This window comes from Amaranthus tricolor, chromosome 1, assembly GCF_026212465.1.
Source record: "Amaranthus tricolor cultivar Red isolate AtriRed21 chromosome 1, ASM2621246v1, whole genome shotgun sequence".
Lineage (NCBI taxonomy): Eukaryota > Viridiplantae > Streptophyta > Magnoliopsida > Caryophyllales > Amaranthaceae > Amaranthus > Amaranthus tricolor.
In genome coordinates this window covers 44982803-44998176 of record NC_080047.1, presented here as the reverse complement: position 1 = coordinate 44998176, position 15374 = coordinate 44982803, and the positions used below count along the sequence as shown (strand labels likewise).

Genomic DNA, 15374 nt, shown 5'->3' with positions numbered 1-15374 from the left:
GAATTAAAAAAGAAGGAGACTTGAAAATAAGTTGAGACTCGAGAAGGAAAAAATCTAAAAAAAAATCTTGAGGGAGGATGGTATTTATAAAAAGATAATTTTGTCATTAGTAAAAAAAAATTCTAAAAGTTATAAAGACAAATTTTATAAATATAATCAATTTTTATCTAATTCCTTATCTATTTTTATTATTTACCAAATAAAAACATAAAATATTTATTTTTAAAGTATCAACTCAAATCTGGTGCTAATCATAGTCTGATCATTCTTATTTCCACTTGCCAAACACCCGCTAAAAAATTGTTGAAGGATTCTCTCTTTCACCTCAATAAACCCACAAAACTTTTGCAAAATTTGACTGAATTCGATTTTCATCAACACAAATTCCTTTCCATTTTTTCTTACTCCGAATATTGCAGTTTCCATGGCTCCAAAAGTTCTCATGGTATGAATTTCACTACAAATTTTAAAATTATATTAGGTTTTTGGTGAGATTAAATTTTCTTAAGTTGGATAATTATGTTGCGAAAATTAATTTTTCAGGTTGCAGAGAAGCCTAGTATTGCTTTGTCCATTGCGACAGTTCTATCTAATGGTCAAGTAAGTTTTTATTTTTTTACGTTGTGTTCCATTTTGGTTTTGATTGGTTTTTGGTTGGAGAATTTTTATTTTTTCAAAGACATGAACTTTTAGTTTTGGGAATGAATGACTTGTCTTGAAGTATTGCATTTCATTCAAAATAGCTCCAAATGTTGGGCATTTAGAGTTTTTTATGCTATAGATTTCTGTGAGAGAGGGATATATCCAGTATTGGATAATGGTTTATGTTAAACTGTCATAATCAACTAATTTTATGAAAGGGATTTATTGATCAGTAAATGGAGTGTGATTTTTATTCCCATGTTGGCTTTACAGAGTTTTTATGTAGGGTTCTTCAATTGAAATTTGGGGTTACCTAACGTAATTATGGTAACCTTTGTTGTAAGCATAGTGAAAAAAAGGCCGCATCGGTCGGTTTTAAAAAAACAAACAGATGTTTTCTCCATTGCAAAAACCGTATTTTGGCCGTATCAAGGGGTATCTCATACTTTTAATCGATACTTAGACGTTAGGATAACCGCAAGACTCCCGATACCTATATCAAGGCAGCGACTGCATTTTTGCACTATGATTGTAAGTGGTGGTGGGAATCTGTTCCTATAGTGTTGTTACATTGCTGGCAATTGGGTATGAGTTCTGTTTAAGATGATTGTGTGGTTCCATGTGATTCTATATGATGATGCTCAAAGGCCTAAACCTTTGGATGCATGAAAATGAAGTTGCTTTTCATGTGAAATTTCATGTAAATACATTGTATTGATGTTAGGCGAGAAATCTTACTAAGAAGTATGTTGTGATTACTATTGTGAGATTATTTAAAATAACTACACCTTGGTTCCTGAAGGGAGCCTCCAATTGTTTCTCTTTTGATGAAGTGAATCATGTCTTTGGAATTGGAAGGAATAGCCAAAAGTTTTTTTGTATTACATGTATTTTGGCAATTGGCAGTCATTTAATATTTCATTTTCCATGCTCGATGTAGAAAAGTTTTTTAGTTTTCTAATTTTGTATGAAAATAGACTATAATAAAATGACTGAAAAATCATTTTGTGCTTCTTATTATGTGAAGTTGTGTTTACTATTTATGTGAAGCAAGTTGCTGATTATTTTTGGTTAATCAAAAAGCATCATGGTTAATACAAGGGTATGTCTGTGTATATCCAACTCCTTGAACCTTGTTTAGGCAGTATTTACTTGGCATTTTGTTAATGACATGTTCCATATCATATGTTTGACTTGACTCTCCTTGCTAATTTCATGTGAGTGCTCACAATAAAGTTCCTCATTGGAATGTAGAGGAGTTGAGAGTAACTTAGAGTGAAGGAGCAACAATGTCATAGTAAATGATAATGTTGATGTAGGTAAAGTGTGGCAGGGGTGTGGGGTGTGGCGCGATTCTAATTATATATGTTCTTGAGTTGTTCAAACTCAATGTATTGGAAATAAGTTGAGACTTGTGTTGTCATCAAGCAAGTTTTCTTTAAGGAAAGTTTGTCAAAGACTATATTGATTAAGGTTCATAGCATATGCATCTTAGTTTTTTGATTGGAGAAACCTTTCATCGAGGAGGGATGAATTGATGAATCTTTGCTTGGATAGAGACTGGGAGCTGATTGGATATAATGTAGAGTTTATTTTCATTTTTTGATTTGGAATTAATGATAGCATTGTAATAGGAAACAAGGAAGACAAATATGAATTAAGGCCTTAAAGTATTTTCAATGTTTGTGATGTTTGTTCAACTTGAACCTTAGAAACTTCCATGAGTTCTATCTTATAAGTCATGTCACTTGGTATTGCACTAATAATACGTCATATAAATCTTGATTGGCTTCTCACATATCCATGAAAGTGAGGTTCCTCTGTGTTAGACTAAAGCATAATTTGCCATATATTATCCCTTCTTTTAATCTTACAAGATAATAATAAGCTTGTATGTAGGGATGATCATGGGGCGGGTTTAGCCAGACCCGGTCCCGGACCCTTTTATTTTTTGTAGATCCAGAACCGAATCCGGACCCTAAGGGTCCAAAATTTTCAGATCCAGATCCAGACTCTGACCCTCCGGATCTGATGGGTCTAGGGTCCTTAATGGGTCTAAAAAAAATCTCTTTGATTTGTCATATTTGAACCTTTTAAGTCATTAAAGTATTTTATAAATATTTAATACAAATTATACATCCATAGCGTCGTCCATGTACGCTTAAATTCTATTACAAACAATAATTCGAGTCTATGAAATTTAAATACAAAGTGATTTCTAAAAACACTTGTCTAAATTATAGTCCAATTTGTATAAAACTAAATATATGAGTATATATAAATAGAAAATAAATTAGGGGTAACAATTATCAGTTAGCAAATATTATATATATATATATATAGAAAATAAATGAAGTTTTGGGGTGGGGACAGAAGTCAGAACCTTAGACAAAAGTCACAATACTCACAAAATAGTAAGATAATTTAATAATTATAAAGGTCCGGGTTCGGGTCTACGGGGCGGGTCTAGGGTCCGGGTCTGGGTCCAGGTCCGGGTCTGAACCTCGGACCTGGACCCAGACTCGACAATTTTTTTTAGATCCATATGCGACCTGGATCCGATGGGTCTAAAACAATAAGACCTAGACCCTTATAAAAGGGGCGGGTCCGAGGCGGGTCCAACAGGGTTCTGGAGCAATAACCATCCCTACTTGTATGTTTGTCATGCATTTGTTTGAAGAGGTTTGGCTTGTCATGTTTCTCTATCTGTTTATTATTCAAATGCTTATGTCTTACTTCTGGTTATTCCTGGCTGCATGGTTAACTCAGAAAATCCTTTTTGTATTTTTTAGATGTCAACAAGGAAGGGAAGTACCGAGGTGCATGAATTTGATGGGAAATTTATGGGACTTCGCAGTAATATTAAAGTAACTTCAGTGATTGGGCATGTTTTCAGGTCCGTTGATCTATTTTTGTCATCTGAATTATGTTTAGTTTCCCCCTTTCGCTTACATTGTGTGCATCTTTCCACACTTATGCCTCAACATTTTTCAAACTATCTTTTAAATGTGTAGTTCTGATTCAAGTGGTAAGCTTTATGATGATGTGCTAGTTAAATTAATTTTCTTGCTTGGTGTTGAACTCTTAGTTCATAAGTTTGTCATCTGAAATGTTATCATTACTCTTAATAACTTGAGTTGTTTGCTATGCATATTCGAGGTGTAGAGACTGATGATCATCTTTGTGTTTCTAGCGTAGATTTCCCAGCAACATTCCAAGACTGGTCTGCAACAGATCCTCTGGATCTTTTCCAAGCACCTACACTTAAATCAGAGTCTAATCCAAAGGTGTGAGCTGCTTTCTACGTTGTCTTTGATTTGTCCTTCACTGTGTTTGTCGAAGTAAATGTGACACTTGTTTTTGCACTATGGATGGGGCTCCTTTCTTTTTGATATCGTGTTTTTTGTTTATTATTGATAATGCCTTAACATACTACAAAAGTATGGATTTCTTGGGAAGCTATGTAAAAGCTTTACTACGGAGTTTTAGATGTGAAGAAACAAAGAACATGAATCTTGACAGAATTGGGTATATTGAAGCTAAATTACGTTTAATAGGATTAATTTTTATTTCGATTGTGTCAATAGGTTCCATGGTTTTGCCTATGTTTTTTAGGACAATGGATAATAAGAATCCTTATATGGTTCCAAATTGTAGTACCATTCCTAGTAAGATTGGAATACTCATAAGCCCTTATAGGAATAATACTAGTAGAGCTTGATGTAAAGTAGTTCTCTTTTGCGTGTGAGAGTTTAACGTGCTTTGGAATTGCGTGGGTGGACTTATTCGTGTGTTATAGCATACATGAAAGTCTTACGTGTGACTAGTTGACGCGTAGAAGTTGTTGGTGCATAGAAGTCCTACGTGGGTGTCCTACGTGGGTGTAATATTCGAGTGGTGTGCAATGATAGGGATCTTGTTGGACGAACAAATGCATGAATAGTAGGACTCTAGTGAGTTTTGGACTGTATGCTTCTGGAGGAGTCGCCCTAAAATCTTCCTTGTATCCAAAGAAATTTTTACGTTTCTCTTCTATTCACATGTAACCGACAATTTCTTAGCCTTGTTCAAGGCATACTGGAGTTGATTGTCTCCTTTCCTCATTTCTGCGGGATTGGAGTAGTAAAGTGATTGTGATATACCTAATTGTATTTTGCATTATGCTGGTACTTAACTGGTGAGGCTTGAAATTTTATTATGTAGTTGAGTCCTTTGAAATGTGTCAGCATATACAATAAATATTGTATAACCGAGTTACCCTTATGGGCTATAGTGCTATATATCACCCAAATCACCGTATCACGACCAAAATATGAAGGTGTATGAGCTTACAGCGAGTCTACGACCGAAGGTGTCGTGAAACCATTTGCAGTGAAATATTGTGTGCTGTTATAATGGTTTGCATATTTGAGATACTCAAAGCTTTTAATAGTAGTTAGCTGTTTCAATGCTTGTGCTCTTCAGAGATTTTTGGGTGAAGTTTGGATGGAAATAATTGCATCTTGCACTATCACGATGCAATTATGTTGTTATATTACTGCCTCCATAGCTTTGGCAGTTACTGATAAATTCTCAATCTGTTGATTGATATGCCTAGGCTCATATTCGGAGGCATTTGAATCAAGAAGCTCGAGGTTGCAGCCATCTTGTATTGTGGCTGGATTGTGACCGTGAAGGGGAGAATATTTGTTTTGAAGGTACATTTCTTAAATCATCACTTAGGTTCTTTAGAAACTGTACCATCGTCTGGTACGAAGATAGGATTACCTGATAAACATATTCCTGACTTTAAGTGGCATGTATTCTCTTTTCTCCAATAGAGTTGATCTATCTGCTGTCTTCCTTTTGTTCCTAAGTCAAGGTTTTTAATTGTGCTGAGACCTTGTGACGATTGTGCTACATTGAGTTTGTTTTTTGGGATCTCTGATCAAGGTAATATCCATTGAAATTTTCTTGGTTAAGAACGTGGCCTTTGTCGAGATATTATCATCATATCATGTACTCAATTTAAATTCTAAGAAACTTAAGAATCCTTTTTTTCAATTTTCTCGACATATTTTACTGACCTCCAGTAGAGGTTAATCAATGCTGATGTTTTCAGGTACAATAAGTTTTTTTATATGGTGTCAATTTGACACAAATTTGCCCAAGGATTTTCTCTAGGGCTGGTAAAAGTTGATCCGACCTGCTAACCCGACCTGAACCTAATTCGAAATAAGTGGGTTTGGGTTGAGACTTTTGACCCAATTAATTAAATGGGTCGACCCGATCTGATCTGTTTATTAAATGGGTTAGGTTCAGGTCAAAATTTTAAACCTGTATAACCCATTTATTAAATGTGTTAATTTCGAATTAAATCAATAAGTATAAGCTAAACTTAATTCATTTAATATTTTCTTATTTTTCATAGTAAATACAAAATAAACAACAAAAAAATATAAAGTTAAAAATAAAGCCTAAAAAATCAAATTTAATCAACGTTAAAAACCTTAAAACGAAAACAAAAAAAATTATAAATGGGTTAAGTTGGTCGAAATCAGGTCAACCTGATCTGTTGCAGGTCAGGTCAAGGTTGTGATTTTCGACCCAATTACCTAAATGGGTTGGGTTTGGGTCAAGGGTTTTCTGACCTGTTTATATATGATCCGAACTTGAATTCGACCCAACCTGATCTGTTTGACAGGCCTAATTTTCTCCTTCAATATCATTTTGAATTTTCATTTGAATATCAGGGAGGCCCTTTTAGGTGTTTTACTGTATTCACGAAGGCCTTTTCTTTGGTCATTGCTTTTTTGAGTTTTTTTTGATTTTATGTTTTGAGGCCATCATATCTTCCCTGGAGGCTAGAAGAAAGGATGGCACAATAATACGTTTGAACTCTTTGTCTGTTATTGACTTTGTTTGACAATACAATGACCTATATCTCTGAAATTAACTTTGATAAAACAAATGTGGACCTAGTGGTATGCGATTTCAATGATAGTGTGTTTTTTTTATCTTGTTTAATAATTTTACATTAAGATTAGGAAGTTGGAGCATGCGTTTTGTTCTTTTCGCTAAAAAATAAACTTTTAGGAATTTTTGTTTGGATAATAAGGGGCCAATAAGCTCACATTTTTAGAGAAATTCTGATGAGGCCATGAGGGCATAAGCTACCCTAATTTACTGCTAAAAGGAGTTTTTTAAACTTGTTTTATTTACACGTTTTGATCAGGACTATTAAGTATTGAGGTGAAGAGATTGGAGCCTTATTGTCTTTAAAGGCCAACAAGCTTTTGTTTTAGATAACTAGAGGACACTTTCTTATTTCTGTTGAATTTTTTCAATGTTTTCAAGATGGGTAGTTTGAGCTTGAGTCATGATATCCTAAGTAGTGAGTAGGTTATAACATGGTGATTTTGGGTTTTGGTCGTGTAATGGGAAAGTACCTATATGGACTCCTGAAGATCTTATAAGTATATTTCTAGTTTGTATTTGTACCATTTTTTCTGTTCAGATTTTTCTCACTAAGATCTAATAAGGATATTTCTGGAATCATGTTTCTCTCCTTCATGACTTTGTTGGCGAATTTATCTTGATCTAGTGCCATGGACGCTTAGCAGCTGATGCTGTAGAAGGGCATGGTAGTAATTACCTCCAATGCCCCCCTAAAGCTTCTTACATGAGGAAGGATCTCACTGACATCAAACTATTAGCTATAAATTTATGACTTATTAATCTTCTGCTCTGAGGAATCCATCTTGATTCAATATAGATTTAATGGACAATAATGTGGTTGTAATGAAACTTTCAGGTAGAGTTTCTAATCTTGTGCTCCATTGAATTTTTGATGGGATTGTTTTTTTTGGCCCCTATTCAGCTTTTTTAGTTTCCAAAGCCTCATTGGGTTATGAGTACTCTAAACTGCACTGACAATAGCATTCTGTCTTTTTCCTGGATTCGTTTGGATGTTTGTTTGTCCTTGTTATAAATTTCGCTTCTTGTAATATGAAATTTATGGAGTAGTAGTGGAGCTTCTGACTCAGATGTTTGTGTCTATTTTTGCTTAATCTTTATAACTTGTGGTTTAACAATGATTTAAGTTCACTTGGTGCTGCAGTAATTGAGTGCACTGGTTTCCATTTCAAAGAGAGGGAAGCAAAAGTTTATCGTGCTCGGTTTTCCTCTGTTACTGAGAAAGATATATTGAAGGCAATGGATAATCTTGTTGAACCAAACAGAAATGAGGCTCTGGCTGTTGACGCTCGGCAAGAGATAGATTTGAAAGTTGGAGTTGCATTCACCCGCTTTCAGACGAGCTTTTTTCAAGGAAAATATGGGAATCTGGACTCTCGAGTTATCTCGTTGGTTTCTTTTCTTTGTTGTACTTCATTTTTTGGTAGTATTTTTTGGACTTTCCCAATTTTCATGAGTTTAGTTGCTTCATGCTCAGATTCCATTTCTTTTCTCATATAGAATGAAGAATTGAGATTTGTAGGAGTATAGTGATTAGTGAATACCACAATTGATAGAAAACAAGGGAGGACGATATATGTTGATGATCATTGAATTTGATTTTCTTAGTGGTAGATTAATATTAAATTGTTCCGAATAATGATTTCCTATATTGAGTTGTTTTGGTTCATGTAACCGATTCCAAATGGTCAGGCTTAATCCCTATAGTGTTCTCTATCAAGGCGTGCGAAGTTCATTTCTGACATTGCTTTGTCTAAGTATTGCTTCCACAATATTTTCGACTTTTGAGCTTGAATATCATGTTAAACCTTTTTGCTGACAGCTATGGGCCATGTCAAACTCCAACCCTTGGATTTTGTGTACAACGCTATTTGAATATCAACACTTTTAAGCCTCAAAAGTTCTGGGTTGTGCAGCCTTACATTGTTCTCAAGGGCTATGAACTCAAGCTGGAGTGGGATCGTGACAAGCTGTTTGATTTGGATGTATGCATGGGTGCATCTCTCCTGCTAATTTTTATTAAGTTAGCAAATTAAAAGTTTTTAATTTGAATTTCCTAATGTCTTTTCAATAGAATATTGAAGGTATTTTTCCTCCAGGTATCCACGATGTTTCAAAAATTGGTGATGGAAGATGGTACTGTTGAAATAATTAATGTATTTGAGAAGCAGGAGCACAAGAGTAGGCCTGCTGGTTTGAACACAGTGAATCTTCTTAAGGTCTGCACTTACTGCTGTCTTCTTGCTTGTATCTTCAAATTTTCTTATTCTTTGGCATATTTTAATAAAAAAATCAATAACTTCATTGGGTTTTGAGCTTTGTCTTTATATTATGGTACATTACCTGATCTAGAGTAAGGATTTACATTTGAATCCAACGATTAGGAGATCTGCTTGTTTGTTCAGGAAAACATCGATTCTGCAAGAACTATTTATATCTCTAGAGGCAATTTTTTCAGATCGAAATGTTAAAGGATACTGTCATGTTCTGCATCATTCCTTTTCACTGGGAACTTAATATGTATTACGTAGAAGAAAAAACATTTTATGTTATCCTATGCCGAGGAATATGGCTAAGGATGTTTTGCAAATGTGCTGTATGAAAGCGTGTTCCGTGCTGTTTGTAAGAAGTGTTCATAGTTTCGGGCCAATACATAAAAGCTTTCTATAGTTTGCTTAAATATGTTGAGCTGGAATTTTGAGTACATGATAGTCTTTCAAAATACTGCCTATATATTACTCCCTCCTATTCACCCAAAGTGACCCATTTGACTTTTCCTATTTTTAGGTGGTCAAATGGGACCATATGTGAAAGAGAAAGAGTGTAGTATTTTTAAATTTTGATAGAGGTAAAGTGGAGTTAGTAAGTGTATAGGTGTGAAAAGGTTAAGTTAGTAAGGGTAAATTGGTAAAGTTAACATACCCAAAATAGAAATGAGATATTTAGGGTGACTTGACCCAATAAGAAGCTGAGACACTTAGGGCGAATAGGAGGGAGTATTTTTTTTTTGGATAGAAACTTACCACTTGGTAATAACCTTTTTAGGTTGCTTCAAGTGCACTGGGTTTTGGGCCACAGATGGCAATGCAGATAGCAGAAAGGTTATATACACAAGGTTTCATCAGGTTATCCTCTTCCCTCTCTATGACGTCACTGATTACACGGTTTCAAATTTCAATAATGGCTCTGTGGCCAGTGCCCTGTAGCTTTTAATAGCAAGCATTTGCTACAAGCCCATTGTTTTCTGAAATAACTGTTTAATATATTCAGTTTCTTTTATTTTTTTTTAAGTTTTCACATGAAAGAAAAAAGGTACCTGTAAGTATGTTTCGAACTTTGAGTGTGAGGTTTGAGTTGATGTGGTGACCTTACATAGCGATTGTTAATATTGGATACAAAGGTTAGAATTTGATAATGTATCATTTTTAATTCTCTTATGTGTGTTGTGTACCAGAAATGCTCTTTGTTACTACAAAGGTAAGGCTGTGTTCATCTAATACCCTCTCTCTATTTTCCGCTGTACTCCACTTTGGGGTGGGTGGGTGGGATGTAAGTCAGTAAGTGGCAATGGGGCATTGTAATGTAGTTTTATTGTCATGTGTTAGTTCTGTGCAAAGCAGAGAAGAGAAGGATGAAAATATTGGATATTTGTCTTGCATTACATGAATATTTTAAACTCATAACTGAAGCACAAATAGACTTTACTTAGATGATATATTTATTAGCACTAGGGAGATGTATTAAACCTGGACTTGGGTTTGCGACCCAACTTTGAAGATTTTAATGACGCCTAACCTTGCTTTCAAGCTCCCCAGTTTCCGGTACTATGTTCATAAGCTCATAGTATTGGAACTTGGAAGGTTTAAAGACTTGATACTTTATATTATTAGTCCTTGACAGTTGACAAAGGGATTTTGCTGTTTTGGGGTTCTAAGTTATGTCTTTACCCTTCAACCACAAAAGATTATCAGAAATTTTATGAGTACAAACCGTTTATTTATTTATTTATTTGGTGCTAGAGTTGATGCTAATACTATCTTACCATGGGTATGTGCTTATATCTGTATGGTATTCGTGACCATTCACCCTCTTTCACTCTTACCTTTCCTGGATCTCCTTGTATAATATGCTATTCCAGAAATTTGGTCAGCTGAAGTTACAGGTGATTATTTGTGAGAATTTTCCCGATAGTATTATGGGTTGGGATTATAATTTTGTCCCCATGCAAGCTTGCCGATTGAAAAAAGTGTTAAAAAACTATCAAAAATGATGAGTAGCGATGTTTGATTCAGGAATTCAATATCTCTGTCCGGAGTTTAACTTTATGGTTCATTTTCAGTTATCCTCGTACAGAAAGTACTGCTTATCCTTCTTCGTTTGACTTCCGAGGTACACTTGAAGTACAAAAGAATAATCCTGCATGGGGTGGTTATGTACAGACCCTATTGATTGATGGTTACCATAAGCCTCGTTCTGGAACTGATGTTGGTGATCATCCACCCATTACCCCAATGCGTTCAGCTACTGAAGAGATGCTTGGTTACGATGCTTGGAGGTTGTATCAGTATGTTTGTCAGCACTTTATTGGCAGTGTGTCTCCAGACTGCAAATATATTAGGTACAAGTTTTCTCTTTTGCCCTCATCTGTTATACTCACAGATACTTGTAAATAATGCACCAATTGATATGTAACTTTGGTATAAAAATTTTCCTACTATGAGAGTCTAACCCATACTTCCTCCACCCTTTAAATTTCCCCAATCCTTGTTCATATGTGAGCTTTTTGAGGAATAATGCACCAATTTGTGAGATGTCACTGCAAAAATATATGGACGTCCCAGTGTCACATGATTCACTAATCTCCTCGCGAATCGCAAATCGAAAAAAGCGAATTATGGTCGGTTTTGGGCTATTCTTGGGCAAATTTGAACGAATCGCGAATTTAAAAAGCGAATTAGCTAGTGAATTACGTTACACTGGGACGTCCTTGCTTTTCTGGTTGCCCTTATGAACAAGTTTTTTCCATTTCAGGACAAAAGTCGAGTTTTCAAGTGCTGGAGAACTGTTTAGTTGTACAGGACAATTTGTCACTGCCCAAGGATTCACCTCTGTTATGCCTTGGCTGGGTATAAGTGAGAAAAAGCTTCCTGACTTGGCAAAGGGTGAAATAGTTAAAATATCAAAAGTTGAACTGTACGAGGTAATCTTCAACAATATTGGAGTTGATGATATATACAATTTTTTAATTCTTATTTTCTTAAGTACGTTAACAACCTAAAGTTTTAGTATTAATCCTCATTTGGGAAGAAAGAGCGCCATGATTAACTATGATAGCTCAAGTTGGTCATAAATTATATGCTTGAAATTGTAGGAATTTTTTTTAATCATCATGATCTATCCACTACAAATTACATGTTCCTGCTGTTTGTAACCTCAATAATGAAGCTTATAGAGATGTAGAAATAAGGGGTATTGGTAAAGTAATTTGTTAAATTTCCTTTTTGTTATTGTGAGGTACCGAGTTAGAGGTGATAACTAGTGTGCCCCTCGCCTCTGTGGCTTTGGCAATGGAGGTAAAAGATGTTTTGGTAAACTTGCCAATAATAAAATAGAATGCAAAAACTGTCTTAAATCTGCAAAATCGGAGTTCAAAACCAAACTCTTTGATACATGATGCCTAATAATGGTAAACGATTCAATGAACTCATCATTGTGTGTATTTGATTTTAAATAGACTTTGCCAAGGAAGGTTATATCATTGTCATTCCCGAGTTTGGTAAGTGATGTGCACACTAGATGACACGAAATTCATTAAGGATACAAGTATATCAATTATTCACTAAGAATCTAAGATAAATGACCGGAAGTCTTTGAAGGAAATGTGGGAAATGTGAAAATGTTGTAAGTGATGGTATCGTCTCTTATTCCCAATGACTGATAGTTTGAGATGAATAAGGGTCTGAAAATCTTAAAACTGATCATGGAAAGCTTATTAAGTGGCCTTGTCTTATGGTGTGGCAAGTGCAAAGTACCTTCACTTCGACTCTAGATTTCTAAATGAAGGCATTTTGGACTATTTGCCTCTGCAACTTGGTTGATTTTGGATTTTATTCAAGGAACAACTTGAATAAATTTGTCGTATAGAACTGTCACATTGATTTATGTGATTTTGGGAAATGTAGGGGAAGACGTCACCTCCCGACTACCTCACTGAAAGTGAAGTCATCTCCCTCATGGAAAAGCATGGAATAGGTACAGATGCATCCATTCCTGTTCACATTAACAATATATGCGAGCGCAACTATGTGCAGGTCAAATTTATTTCTGCAGATCTCCTTGATAATTTGTATGCACCAAATCCTGCTAAATGAATTGCTCGTTTCACTATGTGCCTGAATTCCATTTCCAGGTGCAAAGTGGACGAAGGTTGGTTCCTACTGCTTTAGGTGTCACTCTTGTTAGAGGCTATCAATGCATTGATCCAGATCTCTGTCTGCCGGACATTCGGAGTTTTATCGAACATCAGATTACTCTGATTGCCAAGGGTCAAGCAGATCATTCCCTAGTTGTCAAGCATGTTCTTGAACAATTTAAGCAGAAGTATGTATATTTTGTCAAGCAGGTGAGTACTCTAGCTCCCAGTTCCCACCATATCACTTTTTTTTGGAGGGAGGAGTCACGGAAGAAAGAATATATATCGACTACAAAACATCCGATATAGGAGTACTGTTCTAGAAATAAAGTGTATAGTTAAAAGGGTATAATTAAAGAACTACCTCTAGGTGACCAGCTAAACTATTGTATGAAATACTTCACAAAGCAAAATTGTTGATTTGAAGTAACGGTTTCATCAACCATGGAATTATTGACAGATTGTTTCATTTTTCTGCATCTTCGGTTGGTCAATTGATGATTAACCAATGACTTATCGGTGCACTCACCTTGGTGCAGATTGAACATATGGATGCACTTTTTGAAGCCCAATTCTCCCCACTGTCTGAGTCAGGACGTGCTTTGAGTAAATGTGGCAAGTGTGCGAGGTATATGAAGTACATCTCTCCGCAACCACCACGTCTCTTTTGTGGTACATGTGAGGATGTTTATTATCTTCCTCAAAAAGGCTCAATAAAGGTCTATATCTCTCTCCTTTGCAAACTTTATACTCTTGTCTGCTCATGCTTAATATTACTTTTTAAGTTGGGGTCGGTTAAGGAATGGTGTAAACTGCGGTGGGGGAGCCGAAAATGTTCTTGTACAAGGTTCTCCAACTTTAAGTTGTGATACATGAAAATTGAGCTGCTTCATGGTTGGGGATGTGGAAGATATACTATTGCTCTGAATCAGTGCATGTGTACTTTCTCGTCAGATCAGTGTTAATCATAGTGCAAAAATACAGTTTTGTCACAGTTGCGGTACGGGTTTTACGGTCAATGCAGCCGCGGTGAACACAAAAACCCTTGTAATATGGCCGCGATACAGTGATGCGACCTTTTTTTTTTTTTTGCGCTATGGTGTTAGAGCGAACTATTTTAAACTTATGATGACGGTATCTCTGAGCCCTCTGCTAGAGAGCTCGAGCGGCTGCGACTGATTTAATTGATAAAGCTTTCCAATGTCTTGCTGTTGTGTTTACAAACTAATGGATCAATTGTTTTATTCTCCATCTTTTGCCTATTTAATTACATGTTTGAGCTGTAAATCCCTTAATTCATTTGTACCGCTTTACATACTTTTTTTCCTTCAGCTCTACAAAGAACTCATTTGTCCTTTGGACTATTTTGAGCTCTTGCTCTTCTCCATGCCGGGTCCTGAAGGCAAGTCATTTCCTTTATGTCCGTACTGCTACAACAATCCTCCATTCGAAGGTCTAGATAAACTCTTTGGAGCGCCCAAAACTGGTCCCGGAAAGTTAGGAAAGGGTGCTGGGATGCCTTGCTTCCTCTGCCCCCACCCTACATGTCGGCATTCACTGATAGCTCAAGGTGTTTGTGCTTGCCCAGAGTGTAGTGGCACTCTTGTCCTAGATCCCGTCAGTGCTCCCAAGTGGCGGCTTTACTGTAACATGTGCAACTGCCTTGTCTTTCTACCTCAAGGCGCTCATCGGATTTCCACAACTAAAGAGCGGTGTTGTGACTGCGACTCAACTATCATAGAAGTCGACTTCAATAAGAACAATACACCATTGGCAGATGGAGCTACATTACACGCTGGATGCATTCTTTGCGATGAACTCCTTCATTCATTGATCGAGATGAAGCATGGAAAATCTTCTTTGAGGCGTTTTGGTGGGAAAGGAAGGGGTAAAGGAAGAGGACGAGGACGAGGACGAGGTGGGAGGAAAGACATTGATCCAAAGATGAGTTTCCGGGATTTCTGAGACTTCGTAACTTTTAATTTTCCGCCATATCGGGGGCGTGGAGGTTGTTTGTAGTCTGAAAACTGGTTTCTTAAACAACTTAGTCTGAAGTTTGACGTGCCTTTGCTCGTGACGTCTTTCATGCTGTTCATGAATTATGTCTCAAATGTTCACAAGCTCTTGCCTTTAGAAATTGTATTCCGCGTGTTTCATTACATTTGCTATATTTACTAAAAAGGTTGTTTAGCAATTTGTTATTATTCCTTATATATTTATATTTGTGACTAATTCTCTTTTTCTTTATCGTATTAACATATTTTTTTTAAAATTTTATGAACAAATTTTATTTATTTGACTTATTTTCGTAATTGCTCTCAATAAATTTGTCTACAAATATCTTATCTCGAAGATCATACTTATA

At 35.9% G+C, this 15374-nt stretch overlaps 1 protein-coding gene across 2 annotated transcripts; it reads left to right on the top strand.

Annotated features, from left to right (window-relative positions):
- Positions 1–244: 244 nt before the first annotated feature.
- LOC130814645 (DNA topoisomerase 3-beta) lies at positions 245–15325 on the top strand. 2 transcript variants are annotated; one of them, XM_057680779.1, is made up of 15 exons: positions 245–445; positions 544–600; positions 3435–3538; positions 3836–3929; positions 5240–5339; positions 7742–7985; positions 8420–8582; positions 8697–8816; positions 9643–9722; positions 10937–11215; positions 11629–11797; positions 12780–12908; positions 13007–13219; positions 13549–13728; positions 14342–15325. In XM_057680779.1, exons 1-15 carry the CDS (start codon positions 425–427, stop codon positions 14972–14974), a joined length of 2586 nt encoding a protein of 861 aa, XP_057536762.1. In that variant the 5' UTR covers positions 245–424; the 3' UTR covers positions 14975–15325. The 2 variants fall into 2 exon arrangements, with proteins under 2 accessions (XP_057536762.1, XP_057536769.1); XM_057680786.1 differs by lacking the exon at positions 245–445 and having other exon boundaries at positions 564–600; positions 3841–3929; positions 14342–15280.
- The last annotated feature ends 49 nt before the right edge of the window (positions 15326–15374 follow it).

Bases quoted from the DNA above. Each gene is read 5' to 3' on its own strand.
- LOC130814645 (XM_057680779.1), top strand. From the start codon at position 425: ATGGCTCCAAAAGTTCTCATG. The intron at 3,930-5,239 runs GTGTGAGCTGCT...TGATATGCCTAG, and splicing joins AATCAGAGTCTAATCCAAAG to GCTCATATTCGGAGGCATTT. The intron at 13,729-14,341 runs GTCTATATCTCT...TTTTTCCTTCAG, and splicing joins CTCAAAAAGGCTCAATAAAG to CTCTACAAAGAACTCATTTG.